Here is a 15,354-nt window from a genome sequence, read left to right as displayed (position 1 = left end):
CTAGCACGGGATTTAGGGCGTTACATAAGTATTATAAAAGTATATTATAAGACAATCTTTTTAACTTAATTTACTATATTTACAGTATAAATATTCAAAATTTTGAGCTTATTTAATGAATATATCATCTTATTTCACTAAGATAACTAATAATTAATAATTTATTCAAATGAATTAATAATAATTATTAATATAATATTAATTATTAAACATATTCAATGTTATGTCATTTTATATATTTATCGATGTCATTTATGTACTAAAATAAGATTAATTTTTATTAGTACGAGGTGATTACAAGATATTATATATTCAAAAGACTTTAAATTATTTGACAATAAACACTCAAACACTCTTGCAGATGTCGTGCTCGAACTCAAGACCTCTAAAGATAACAATCATCTATTTTCCATTAAGGCCCCGTTTGATAATGTTGTCTAAAAGCACATTTAGTTTAAAAAACTCATTTTGGCGCAAAACTAATGCCAAACAGATAAAAATAAAAAAACGGTGGAAACGGTAGTTTCAAACCAACCGAAAAGGCTAGAATTTCTATTTTTTTCATTCCAACTTTGCGTTTAGAAGTAAATTTATATTTTTTTACCCTTACTAATGTATGAGCTCTACTCAATTTATAATACATTTATATTAATAATTTAATACTAACATCTTTAAAAAATAATTTATTACTTTTAATAATTTACTTTAATTGATTTTTATCTGTATTTTTTATAATTTTATTATAATTTAAATTGATATAGTTTATATATAATAATAATTGTTTTTTAATTTTATTATAGTTTAAATTGATATAATTCATATATAAGTGTAAATATAATTTAAATGATATATTTTTAGTTTATAACATAATGTTTGTAATATATATTTTATCTTTTCAAATTCACTTTCCAACTGCAATCATAAATAGTTAAAGTTTAAAATGTATTTTTAAACAACACTTTTAAAAGTTTCTTACTATCGAACTTTTAAAAAACAATTTAAAAAACAATGCCAAACTGACCTTAAGGTCATTTTGTTCATGAAATAAAATATTAAATTAGAAATTAGAAACAAATATAATTAAAATGAAAAATAGCAAATTAAACTTAAGAAGATGAAGCCCATAGGGAGAGGGCCCAATATGACAGCTCATAAGGCAAAGCCCTTCTCTCTCTCTCTCATTGTCGCCTCCACCTTCTGACCATTTTAAATCTTTTCGTTTTGATTCCCTTTCTCTGGGGTTTCAAAAATGGAAAAACAGGGGAAAATCGATGCTAACATCGATGGAACCCTAATTGAACCTCTGAAACACCACCAAACCCACAACCAACAGCAACAGCAAGCGGAATCCACCCATCATATTCCCTCTGAGGAATTCCTCGACGAGTTCAAGTGTTGCGTTTGCCTGTCAGTTTTCTTCTTCCTTTTCTTTTTCGAAATTCCCCCAATAAACCCTAATTTACCCTCTTTATAATCGTCTGTACGTTATCTATTTCGATTTTTTCATGAAGATTCTAATCCGGAGGATTTTCTTTTAGCAACTTTTAGGGACTACTTCCAATTTCTGTTAGGCGTTGTAGGCGATTCCGTAGATTCGATATTACCGAATTGTTATTGAGATTTGAGACTCTAGACGTTTCCATTTTGGTATCTTTGAACTTTTATTAGGTTGCTTTTTGTCTCTTTTTGTTTCTATATAAATTTAGATGGATTAAGATATTTTTAGATGAAGCTTCTTTTTTTTCGACAAGCTTGGGTATAATTGGTGGCTGTAATTTTGACCTCAGCTCATTGTATTTGTCTGAGTAATTTGTTCTTTGGAAATTAGAAATGAGCTTATTCTTATTGAGGTTCATCTCAATATAGAGATAAACTTGGAAAAGGCTACCTCCGGAGTTCCGCGATCGACTGTTTTTGAACAGATTATAGGACCCTTTAAATTTGGTATTTAGCAGTAACTTCATGGTTGTCTAGTGGCTAGAAGAAAGTGTACTTTTTTCAGAACTTTTGCAATTTGAATGAAAGTGTGGTATTATTAATTTCTTTAAAAACTTGTTTACTTTATTTCTGTGTTCATCTATTTACTGCCATGGTAACACATAGATCATACTTTTCATTATGCTTTCGTGTTTTTTTCAAACATTTTTTTGTGAATTATTATGGGAAAAAATCATATATCTATCAATGTGCAGAAGTGGATTGTTTAGTCACCAATCTTTTATAGTTTACTACTTACGAGTTATGACGATTTGAGTGTATTTGGTAGTAATTGGTTTATTAAAGCTCTTAGATTCATTTTAAAGGTCATTTTCTTGTGCAGGGAACTACTTTTCAAGCCTGTTGTATTAGGTAAGCGAGCAATGCTTAACTAAGTTTTTACATGTGAATTTACCTGTAAGTTGCCTTTATGTTCCATTTTTTGCAGCCTGTGGCCATATGTCATGCTTCTGGTGTGTCTACAGTGCAATGAATCATGTTCATGAGTCCCATTGCCCCATTTGTTGGTGCCCATACAATCATTTCCCAGGTGTCTGTCAGTTGCTTCACTTTTTGCTCCTGAAGTTGTATCCTATAGCCTATAATAGAAGGGAAAGACAAGTGAGAGGTATCTTTCTTCTTTCTCTCTTTTTTAAGTGCTAAGTATTTGTTAATAAATTATACGTTTTGGCTAGAAAAAATTATCATTTTTCTTAAAGCCCTACTGAAGTTTTTAAATAACAATAGCGGCACGTCGAAGTTCAACCTTACTTGTAAATACTGCAGATACTTGTATGCTTGGATGATGTGAATTACTAACTATTTGCCAGTACTAACCTGCTCCTGTAAAATCAGAGTTTCCTTTTTTTTTTATAAGAATAGGAGACCTCATTAAAAAACCCCTTCATGATTAATGGAGCTCGTAAAAAGCTCCTTAATCAGTGGAAGGAGGAAAAGAGTGCCTTAGATTTTCATTAAAATCATAATAAGTACATAGGAATTACAACACCTTGAAACTCCCTTAAGGAAATAGAGTACCAAAAAAACATCCCTAAACAACAACACATAAATCAACCAATACCAGCCTTAGCTAGGGCATCTGCCTCTAGATTAGTTATCCTATTAACCCATCTAATAACACCTTCAAAAACTCTAAGCTTTTCAACAATATCTTTAACAGTATAAGCATAAACATTTGGACATAATTCAACATCCTTAATCCAGTCTACTGCCACCCTGCTGTCACTCTCAATAATCAAACGATCCTTAATCATCTCGCAAAAAGAGATAAAGAACGATAAACCCTTTTGAATAGCTTTTAATTCCATCAAGGTAGGAGGCCCCAGACCAGCAGATTCCTTAAAAGAGCCTAAGATCGAACCAGAAACATCTTTTAAAACACCTCCTAACCCACTTCTCTTCCAATAACTGGTAGTAGCAGCATCAACATTTAATTTGATAAAGCCCTTGGGAGGAGGAGACCAAGGGAACTTAGATATAATCGGGTTAGAGTAGAAAGAACAAGAATCCCCTAAGGAAGGATCAAATATAAGTGAATCCTTAGAGATAGAAACCTCTTTATACTTTGCTAAAAACCATGAAGCAAGCCTAAACCTTGCTAAGAAGAAGAATTCAGCTTGATCTAACTTCCCCCATTCAAACACAATAGAGTTCTTGATTTCCAAGTGGTTCAAAGGACAACCCCTAGAATAAATGACCATATAATTGAATTAGTCTTCAAAGCATCCCTGGCTAGGAGAAAGCTTTTGGCATTAGCATAAAAAATAGAATTAATCTTCCAAAACTTCATAAATTTATTCCATAAAGACCAAACCACCGAACAAGTAAAAATAAACGAGAGGGAGACTCTTCCACCAACTTGCAAAGAGGACATAACACATCTTCAATACCCTGTACTCCTCTTTTAACTAGTTCTATCTTCACTGCTAGCTTCTGAAGAACCAATTGCCACAGAAATGACCACTCTTGGAGTCAACAAACCCCTCCAAATTAAATTCTTCCAGAAATGGACCTCCTCTGAACTCGAAGAACTCGAATAACAGAGATTAGCACAAGATTTAATAGAATACACCCCATCTCCAATGCCTTTCCAAACCAGCCCATCAGAATATTCAATAATATTAGGAGAGTTTTGAGGGTGTTTAGCTTAATATCAGGACTCCACCTTAATCTGTCTAAGAGTAAGCTGTTTGGAGTTAATTTGGAAGAGGACATTGTAAATGAATGGGCATCCGAAGCAGGTTGTGGGGTGGGTTCTCTTCCTATGACTTATCTCGGTTTACCGATAGACGTAATAAAAAATTCAGAGTTGTTGTGGGAGCCAGTTTTGCAGAAAGTTTACAACAGATTAGCAGGTTGGAAAGTTTCCTCTTTATCGATGGCTGGAAGATTGGTGTTGGTGAAATTGGTGCTGTCTTCCTTACCTATTTTCTACCTTTCTATTTTCAAATTACCGCTTAAGGTAAACCAGAAACTTAATTCTTTAATGGCTAAATTCCTTTGGGGTGAAGGAACAACCAAGAAACGGATTCATTGGGTAAATTGGATTCTGGTGTGTCAACCTTATGACGAGGGTGGCTTGGGAATCTTGGACTTGAGTTTGGTTAACAGAGTTTTGCTTGGGAAATGGGATTGGAAGTATGCAAATGAGAAAGAATCTCAGTGGAAAAAAATTACTGTGTTGTAAGCATAATGTCAGTAATTTATCTTTATCAATATGTAAAGTCGTTTCTCCTCTAGATTCATGGATATGGAGAGGTATTGTGAACAGTTATGAGAAAAACGACCAGATAGGGGAGTGCTTGAGGTCCAATTCGAAGATTCAAGTGGGGAATGGTAGATCAATTGAATTTTAGAATGGTGTTTGGGTCAATGGCTCTGCCGTAAAGAATCAGTTTCCTAGGATATTTGCTCTATCGACTAATAAAGGGGGAAAAGTGGCGGATTTCGGTTGCTTTGAAAATAATGGTTGGGTTTGGAATATTCAGTTAAGGAGGAACTTATGTGATTGGGAATTGGATCAATGAATTTCTTTAATGCTTTGGATTGATAATATAGGCATGGCTAAATCAGTGGATGATTTCCTTGGGTGGTCGGGGAAAGGTAACGGTTTGTTCTCGGTTAAGTCCTGCAGAATGACTCTTTCCTGTAGAAATGGAGATACTTTTTAGTGGAAGAAGTGGGTGTGGTTTGGCTTGGCTCCTCCTAGAGTGGAAACATTCATATGGCAGATTACTCATCGAAGATTGGCTGTTAGAGTGGAATTAAATAAAAGAGGGGTTAATCTGGAAGATGTTCTGTGTCCATTATGTAATAACTATGACGAAACAATTCAACATCTTTTATCTCTTGCTCGGCTGCGGTGGAGATGTGGAATAGATTCTTAAGGTTTTGGGATATTTCTTTAGTTATGCCCCAAGACCCTTCTTCCCTACTTTGTTCTTGGTCTTATCTTAGGGAGTATTCGACCATCTGGAAGTTTATCTCGGGAGTGGTTTTATGGTCTCTATGGAAAGCTAGGAATTCAGTGGTGTTTGAAAAATGGAAATTTGACAGTTCATCTCTGGTCTTCATTTCGAGATTTAGACTGGCTAAATGGTATTTAGCCAAATCCCCTCATGCTAATATTCATGCTGATATACTAATAGGGGATCCATCGCTTGTAGGCAGAATCTCTACTAATTTGTCTAAGAAAAAGAAGGTTAATTGTTAGTCTCCGCCCCCTCATGATTTTTTTAAATTCAATGTTGATGGAGCTGTGAGAGCTGATGGGCTGCAGGGTGGAATTGGAGGAGTTTTGAAAGGTTCAGATTGCTCTACTTTAACCACTTTCTCCACAGCTGTGGGACCTGATCCTCCTATGTTTGCTGAGCTAAAAGCTATTAAACAAGGAATAAATATATTTCTTTCATCGGATTGGGCTTTGAAGGGAAGTCTAATACTTGAGAGTGATTGTAAACAAGCAGTGGATTGGATTTTGATGCCTTTTTCTGCCTCGATGTTTTTTAGTTCTTTGGTTGAGGAAATTGGGGCCTTAGTATCTGCTAGGGGTATTATTGTTAATTGGATTCCTAGGAGCTGTAATTGGGAAGCAGACAAGCTAGCTAAGGAGGGGATTGGTTGATGTGTAGAGTTTTATTGTTGTATTGTTCTGTATTTTATTTCGAGATGTTTATTATGTAAGTTGTATCTTATGTAATTATGGTTTATCAATATGATGAGACACTCTTTTCCTCCGTCCGCTAGTTGCCTCTTTCACAAGAGTTAACTAAGAGGGAGGTTTTTAATGAGGCCTCCTATTCCTATCAAAAAAAATTTCGAAATGACAACCATCAAATTAGATCACTGCTCAAATTCCCAATCATTCAAATCCCTTCTCAATTGAACATCCCAAAACCAGCCCATTGAGCTATATTCGCCAAACACAAATAATTTACCAGTCTTGTTTAAGGAAATAGAAAACATTCTACGGAAAATGACCAATAGTGGATGATCCATAGCCCAAACATCTTGCCAAAACCGAATAATTTTACCATCACCAACTTGAAAACTGTACATGCTTCTAAACTTAGAACCAATAAAGTCTTCTTTGAAATGGTTATTCACCACGGATCTCCAAATCCAAGAAGCTTTAGGTGGAACCTTACTGTCAAACAATAATAAGGATGAATCCGTATTATATTTAGTTCAAATAATTTTCCTCCAAACAACATCCCTGTCATTGGCAAACCTCCAAGACCATTTCCCTAAAAGTGCTATGTTCATCATGTTGATATTCGGAACTCCTAAACCACCCTCGTTCTTTGGTTTGCACATAGTGGACCAACTCACCCAATGAATCTTATTTTTACCATTTCCCCCTCCCCATAAAAAATTAGATATAATTGAGTTGAGGGTTTTGTACACCGAGGTTGGAACCTTAAACAAGGACAAGAAATATGTAGGAAGCGAACATAGAACTAACTTAATCAATACCAATCTCCCTTCCAATGAAAGAGAGGATGCCTTCCAACCCGATAACTTTTGTTGAAATTATGAACCACTAGATCCCACAAAACTGAAGAATTTCTATTAGCTCCAAGTGGAAGTCCCAAGTAATCTGAAGGAAAGCAACCAACTAAACATCCAATAGCCTTTGCCCACTCCTGAACTTCCTCTTCATTCGAATTAACCCCAAACAATTTACACTTCTTTAGATTCAACTGTAGACCAGACATAACTTCAAACACTCGAAGTACCCTCTTGACTTTCAAAATCTGCGTCTTCGAAGCACCACAAAAGATGATAAGATCATCAACAAATTGTAAATGAGATAAATTAAAAGTCCCCTCCTCCCTACTAATAACCATACCAGAAAATAACCCCTCTGAAACAACCTTAAAGATCATAATTAAGTTCCCCTACTAAATTGAACAACAAAGGAGATAAAGAACAGCCCTGGCGAAGACCCTTTGCCATTGGGAATTCCTCTGAAGGAACCCTATTAACTAAAACTAAAACAGAGGTGTTGTGACACATTTCGTGATCCAACCACTCTTTCTGGAACCAAAACCCATTTTCTCCATTACTTTGAACAAAATAGGCCAGTCAACTGTATCATATGCCTTCTTAAAATTAACCTTGAAAACACAACCCTTTAGTCCATTTTTCCTCCAAAAATCTATCCCCTCATTAGCAATTAGGGAACAATCCAAAATTTGACGACCGGGGATGAATGCAAATTGAGTTGAACTAATGATGTCTGAAATACAGCTCCTTAACCTCCTCGAAAGACACTTAGACAGGATCTTATATAACCCACCTACTAAGCTTATAGGTCTATAGTCATCTAGGCCACCAATATTTGAGCTCTTTGGAATGAGAGTAATAAAAGTATGATTGATACCATGTTCCCATTCTTTCCCCAAGTAGAAATTGTGAAAGAAATTCATAATGTCTTCCTTAAGGACATACCAAAACCTTTTAAAAAAACCCAAATTTAAACCATATGGCCCCGGAGCTTTATTACTATCACAAGACTTCAAAGTTTCCCATATTTCCTTAGAAAATTCTTTTTCTAAAAACAGACTCTGCTCCAAAGAAATTCTGGAAAAATTCAACCTTATGTCATCAACTTCCAATGTAGACCGATCATTAAAAGTTTTAAAGAAATGATCCCTGACAGTGGCCTTAAAAATTCTTTTTCTAAAAACAGACTCTGCTCCAAAGAAATTCTGGAAAAATTCAACCTTATGTCATCAACTTCCAATGTAGACCGATCATTAAAAGTTTTAAAGAAATGATCCCTGACAGTAGCCTTAATTACAGACGGGTCTTGAATTATCTTTCCCCTAATATTTAGAGCATTCAAGGCATTCCTCTTTTTCCTTACTGTAGCAGAAGTATGGAAAAATCTAGTGTTATGATCCCCATCTTCTACCCTCTTCGATCTGGAGTACTGGAATCAAATCTGCTCCTCTATCTTGTAAAGTCTCCACAATTATGTTCTATTAGTGTTCAATTCTGCTGCTATTTCACTGTCAATTACACCTTGCTGCTGCTGAACATCAAACTACTTGTGAATCTTCTTTTCTAATTCGGTAATCAATGCTCCTGGAAATTGATCTCTCTTCCCAGCCCAATTTTTTATTGCAAATTTGGTTTTCTTCAAAAGACTGACAATTCCAGCTTTCCTTTGGTTTTTCTTACAATCTTGAATAGAAGACTTAACCAATTCCTCAAAACCATCCTCCTCCATCAAATAATTAAATAGTCTAAAAGGTTTTTTACCCCAATTAACTACTCCATTCTCAAGTGTTATAGCGTTGTGATCTGACACTGACCTTGGAAGAAGTGACTGAACGATATCCAGAAAAGCAGCCAGAAATTGACCATCAACAAAAAAACGATCCAATCTTACAAAAGTGGGATTATCTTGGTTATTACTCCAAGTAAACCTACCCCCATTCAAAGGTAGATCAATAAGACCGGATTGAAGAATAAACTAACTAAAGATTCCCATTGAATTCCTGTTCTGACCTCTGCCAACCTTCTCTTCTTCATATAAGTAAGCATTAAAATCCCCTCCTACACAAACAGGAAGATTCTGTCCACTTTAGTATATGCTTAGATCTTCAAAAAAAACCAGCTTTCTCCTCCTCCACTAAAGGACCATAAACATTGATAAATCCACATCTAAAATTATTAGCTCGAAATTTACCTAAAATAACTATAAATCTCCTGCTAACGTACTGAGTTTCCAGCTCAAAAATATTTTCATCCCAACAACACAATAAACCCCCTAATGATCCAACCGATGGAGATTCAATAACACCTTTAAGATTATTTAGCCCACTTCTTTTAAGAAAAGATCTCTGAATCTTCTCTGTTTTGGTTTCTTGCAGCCAAAGAAAAGAAGGATAGGTCTTAGAAACTAAATTCTAAACAACCCTCTGTTTTTCTTTTTTTCCCAAACCCCTAACATCCCATGAACAAATGATTAACTTTACCTTCATCATTATAAACAAAACAAACTAATCACCCCCTTCAAATTCACCTTGATTAACCACATTCGTTCTTTTCTCTAAATTAATGATTTTTTCTAAAAAGGCTGCTTTCCCCTGCTTAAAAGACACCCCATAAGCTTACTTACTTCCCAAGTAGCTAAATCTTCCTCCAAGAAATCCGAGAAGGCTGAAGAGGAAGTTGTTGCAATACTCTCTTGTTCAAGGGCTTTCCTTAACAGAATTCTTTTGGCTCTTCTGATAAAAAAACCAGATTTGAAACTTGAACATTCTCTTTCTGAAAACCAACCTTCAAACTCCCTATCCACATTCCTATCCTCTGAACATCTATCAATAGTAGGATCCTCACACCCATAAACATTCATATCTGCTGTTAAACAAATCTGTTGACTAGCACTTAGTCTTTTCCTTCCTGATTGGCTATGGCTTCCTCTGGTTCAGGCATGAACTTCAGTACATTCCCAAACCAATATTTCCTGTCCCTATACCTCTTATAAACCCTTTATAACTGCTCATACTTCTGCTTTCTACCGGATCACTCATTTGTTGAAGACGGTCTTTTAGATCGGTAAAGTTGTCTGCCCCTTGAATTATTTCCTGAATTACTAGTGATGGACTATACCAGTCTTAAATCAGCATCCTGGACCTCTATTCCAGCACTATTTGGCAGCTCTGCATTTGAACTCTTTTCCATAACTTCTTTCCCTTTACTACCAGTCACAACCGAATCAAGGTTCTGAATCATTTCCCCAAACTTGTTAATTTTAAATGATGGCCCAGAAGGAATTACCTTTAAACCTTTAAACCCAGACTACCCATAATCTTCAGATTGGGCCTGTGACCCATCAGTCGAAAATTTGAATTTCTAATTCCCAAACCGGCAAACTCCCCCACTTTTATACTCCCAACATTCTGACTTTCTGACAGCCCACATTTAATGCATTTCCTATCTATGGAAAGCCTTGGAAAGTGTTGTTCCCTACCAACTCCACCAGACCCAAGAGAAGCTTCCTGGTCAATCCATTTGTCAACTCTCAGCCGATTTTCTTCTGCTGAACATACTAAACCTTTCCACTTTCTGACAGCACTCTGTCTTCTTCCTCTACAGACATCATCTCTCCAAAATGTCCCCCACCGGAACCTTCACTGGAGGATCATTGGAAAAAGAACTTGAAGACTCGCACGCCGATCCAACCTTAATACACACTTTAAAGGATCTTCCTTATGATCCAAGAGTGATCACCTCCGGAACATCAAAAGGACTTGCCACCCTCTGTAGAATTCTCGTCGTTGTGAGATCTTTGTTTCTAGTGGCATCATGTATGTCAACTACCGTACCCCATCTCCCTGCTATCTGTTCGAAGAATGGATCATTCCAGCATAATGGAGGGACTCCAATTAATTCCACCAAACAGAAGGCCATTGGGACTCCCTCTTCATTCAATAATGGTGCCAATTGATCAAACCAGAGTTATAATTCTTCTTTCCTCTTCATCCATACATCCAACATCTCTTCGGATGATTTAAAACCTATTGTGCAAGAATTCCATACATAGCCCCATCTAGCAATTTGGACATCATAACCTTCATTAACTAAAGACTTCTGAACTAAATCTGAAATGAATGTTTAATAATCCCCATTAATGACCTTTTAACCCAGCTGGAGCTTTCAGAGGGAATATGCATTTCTAAAATTTTTCTTAACTTTCACCCTGTGAAGATCATCAGATGAAAACTCCCTGTTCCCCATTGCACTTCTGTTCGACATCAGAGCATCTTTATAAGTTTTATCGTCCCTTATGCTTCTGTTAAAGTCTTCTACCTCTTTTGAGTTTGATGTTTCTGCGATATTCTGACTAGAAACCTTCTTTGAAGAACTATTCTTCCCCACTATCCTTGAACAAACTTCCTTATATCTTGTAGCACCAACTGTAATCTTCCTCCCGTCTATCAGTGCACCATTTAATTTATCAACAACCCTCTTTAAACCTGCCTCACTCTTAAACTGAACAAAAGCAAAGGTGGAGAATTTTTATTTTGGATTTCTTGTTTCTTTGGGAATGAAAACTCTCTCAACAGGACCATGAACTAAGAATATTTCCCTTAAAGCACGTCGACACACCCTCCTAAGATTGTCCACGAACATGTCCAAATCTCATCGGAAATCGACTTTTCTTTCAGCTTTTCTCTCTCTACATTTTTCTCTCATTTTTCCTCCTTTTTCAATCAGAGTTTCCTTTGATAAATTAGTATGAAATAGTCTGCAAGGAAATGCTTAAGATGATGGAACTTTTAACCAAAGCCCTCTTTGGTCGTTTGGAAGAATAAAATACACAGTGAGATGATATAAGCTCACTGACTAAGATATTCTTCTTATCCGGCGGGGAAGATTTTTTGTTCCAATGACTCCCCCTCCCCCTGCCCTGCCACTTCAAGAGTTGGAAAATGATTTATTTTATTTTTTCCTTGTTCAGAGGAAGAGAAGGCAGCCAGCCGCTTCTCTCTTCAATTTGATCAAAATTTACTTGAACCAAAGCTTTGTGGGAAGTCATATATTTTGGGGAATAACAACATCCATTCTCATCTTCAAATGGATGAACATTCAAAAAGTGGTTATATGGATTCAGAATCATCCTCATTCATAGATGCACCAAAAACAATTATGCAGGCTGAAAATGGTGTACCAATTAAACCGATGCCATTTTCAGAGAGCCCTGATGCTGATGCTTCAAATCAAGAAAAGACTTCGCTAAGCTATGATTCCGAACATAAAGATCAAAAGGTGGTTTCTGTTCCAGATTTACTCTGTGCTGCATGCAATAGGCTTCTTGTCCGACCAGTTGTTCTCAATTGTGGTCATGGTAGTTGACATTTCGTTTAACCTGTTATGTCAAAAGTCAAAGGATTAGAAAATATTATTGTTGACTACATGCTTTGGTCTCTTCTTTGGTGCAGTATATTGTGAATCTTGTTTTGTTATTCCAAATGATGAAATGCCTAGGTGTCAAGTATGTAAAAGCTCGCAACCAAATGGATTTCCTGGTGTTTGTTTAATTCTACACCATTTCTTGGAGAATCAGTTTCCTGAGGAATATTCGGAAAGACTCGAGGAACAAAATTGTCGGTATCCTGTTTTCAGAATCATTTATGATTTTTATATCATTTATTTTCAATATCAGATACCTTAGGGTGCTCTGATCATTTTATTGTTCTGTCATGCCTTACAAAATGATTTCATTTGAGCTGTAAAAAGAAAATGGGAATTTTATAAATATCTATTAACTTACTAGAGGCTAAGGATTTTATTTGTATTTTAGCTTGTAGACTTCGTTTTTTTCCCCTTGAGGAAGACTTCTAACATAGTATAAGCATACTAAAACATATTTAAAATACAAATTTTCTGTATTCTATAACTTGTCCTGCTCATCAAACCAGATGTATGACATATCTTGTGCAGTCATTATATTCATCAACTTGACTCGGTTGTGTTCAACTTTTTCTTGATGCTAACGATAACTCTCCAAAACTGTTCTATAACTATTCCATTACTTTGTTTTTCTATTTTCCTTGTTCTTAATTGCAACCTCTTTAATGGGTTACAAAAGCCACCAGCACATACAGCCACATTTTTATATGCATGTCTTAATGAGAACATCATTGATCTTATGGTCAATCCACGGTGCATCTCCCAAAACTGCAGCTAAGCGTATTATGCCACACAAATGCAATAATCATACAGGAGTGGAAGAGCAAAACAGTTACTTAACACCTTCAGGCTGTAGCTTTTTGTGCTGGTCTTGACTCTGTTTCTCAAATACACGTGCAAATTTGCATGCACGAAAATTTCTTTTTTAGTTTGACTTTTTCTTAGGAAGGAAATCTAGATGTTTGTCTTTCTTTGTTTTTTGTAGTTAGTATAACTCATTTCTGCTGTTTGAGCTTAGGTTCAACACTAGCTCAGCGACATACAAACCGGGGTACATCAGTTTCTAGTGATGTCTACTCATCGTTGTTTTTTGGAAATGGGCCAAAAGTTCATGTTGCAGTGGGTTGTGATTACTGTGGGGTAAGTTCGAATTAAAATTCAGTAATTTACAGCATGGTGGATTAACTTAATAGGTTTCCGGAAGAAACATTAATTAGACTTATAATATTCCTTTAATTTATTTAATTGGTTGTATGAAAAGAGCAACTCTGTTATGAGACATGATAATTTCGTTTTGTTATCAGAAGATTTGAAACAACCATTTGATGTCATCTACTATCAGCTGATTTTTTGAAAGGAAAAAAATGTCTCAACCCCAATAAGTACGTTTTCGATAATTTAACTACTCGTATCACTTAGATTGAGATCTACAATTATTCATTTTTTATCATTCTAGATATGTGTCATGTTTACCAATTTAAACATAAAAGTTATTCTAGGTTTAGTTTTCATTTACTTGTATCCTTGCACTTTTAGGACACTAGTGTTGTTATATGCCTTTACTGAAAGAAAGTAGATCAACTTGTTTATCATAGACTGATTCTCTTGTTACTAAGAAGCTCAATTCCTTACATTGATAATCTTCTTGTTATTTATATTTCTCAACATGAATTTGGACTAGGATTACAAGAATTTGTAAGAGTAAGCGATTACTGATGTCCAGAAATTGAGGAAATTTTACTAGTTTCTAAAACACTTAGTAATATATTAAATGAACCTAAAGAACTGAGGGTATAGGCTGAAAGAGGATTTCCTGAATTTAGGGATATAAGAAAGATGTATTGGAACAATATGCTCACGGATCGAAAAGTGTTAAAACACTAGTCTGTATTAGTACATACACCGGGTTCCAAATAACATAGGTTGTAACATGCCAAGTCTCGTTACGTTCGAAGCATTTCAGAAAATCTCTCATATTTGATGCCACCCTAGAATAGATATGGGTTGGTATGCCGTTTTGCTATTGCAAGCTTTATGGTTGTTTATTGATATAGTGAGAAAAACCCATTTGACGAATGCCTATATTGTATTTTTCTGTTTCAGATGTCTCCGATAATCGGGGAGAGATACAAATGCAAAGACTGTGTGGAGAAAATAGGATTTGACCTTTGCGAATCATGCTACAAATGTCCGGCTAAGATACCGGGCCGATTTAATCAGCAGCATAAACCAGACCATCAATTTGAAGTTATGCAGCCATTAAGCATACACGACCTTATGCTAAAATTGAACTCGGAGCAATCCGATGATGATGACGATGGGGCCTCAGATGCTACGGAACATATGGATGGTGCTTTGACATTGTTGGCTGGTGTTCGACTGGACGAAGGTAATGATGGTTCAGAAGAGCCTGAAGATATTTCTCCATTGATATTTTCAGTTGATGTGTCATTGGATCAGGAGGGTGAGGCTGATGATCCAAGTGGTAATATATCTTCAGGTTTGACTTAAAAACTAGAGACAAAATTGTGAAGGTTTTAATGGATATTTCCATTATGATAATAAATTATCATAACCTTAAATGCCTTTCACCTCAATCCTACCGATTGCTTTAGGCTCAGTTATGGTTTTAGATATTAATGGAATATAGGCTTCATTTGGTCAGTTTACAAGTAAAATTGAATGTGGTTATTTGAATTTTCTATTTATTCTTAATTATTTTTTAAAAGATTTTATAATATAAAATTAAAGATTTTATTTTTTTTTAAATTATTGGGAAACAACACTAGAAGTACTATATGAGAGAACTTTTTCAAAATTAAAAAAAATCGATGTATTAATTAATTTCAAGTTTGATTTTTATAATATTTGGTCTGGCTTTTAAAAGGAAATCAGTTCATTAATGCAACCAAAAAAAAAATCGCCTTA

At 35.4% G+C, this 15,354-nt stretch overlaps 1 protein-coding gene across 1 annotated transcript; it reads left to right on the top strand.

The window, feature by feature from the left end:
* Positions 1–1,193: 1,193 nt before the first annotated feature.
* LOC120147132 (E3 ubiquitin-protein ligase PRT1-like) lies at positions 1,194–15,008 on the top strand. Its single transcript, XM_039160578.1, has 7 exons — positions 1,194–1,407; positions 2,321–2,349; positions 2,426–2,605; positions 11,975–12,361; positions 12,456–12,620; positions 13,445–13,566; positions 14,530–15,008. Exons 1-7 carry the CDS (start codon positions 1,250–1,252, stop codon positions 14,935–14,937), a joined length of 1,449 nt encoding a protein of 482 aa, XP_039016509.1. The 5' UTR covers positions 1,194–1,249; the 3' UTR covers positions 14,938–15,008.
* The last annotated feature ends 346 nt before the right edge of the window (positions 15,009–15,354 follow it).

The sequence above is a fragment of the Hibiscus syriacus genome, unplaced genomic scaffold, assembly GCF_006381635.1.
Source record: "Hibiscus syriacus cultivar Baekdansim isolate YM2019G1 unplaced genomic scaffold, ASM638163v2 tig00002511_pilon, whole genome shotgun sequence".
NCBI lineage: Eukaryota > Viridiplantae > Streptophyta > Magnoliopsida > Malvales > Malvaceae > Hibiscus > Hibiscus syriacus.
Note: the sequence above shows the minus strand (reverse complement) of the source record. Positions and strands in the feature narration are given on the sequence as shown.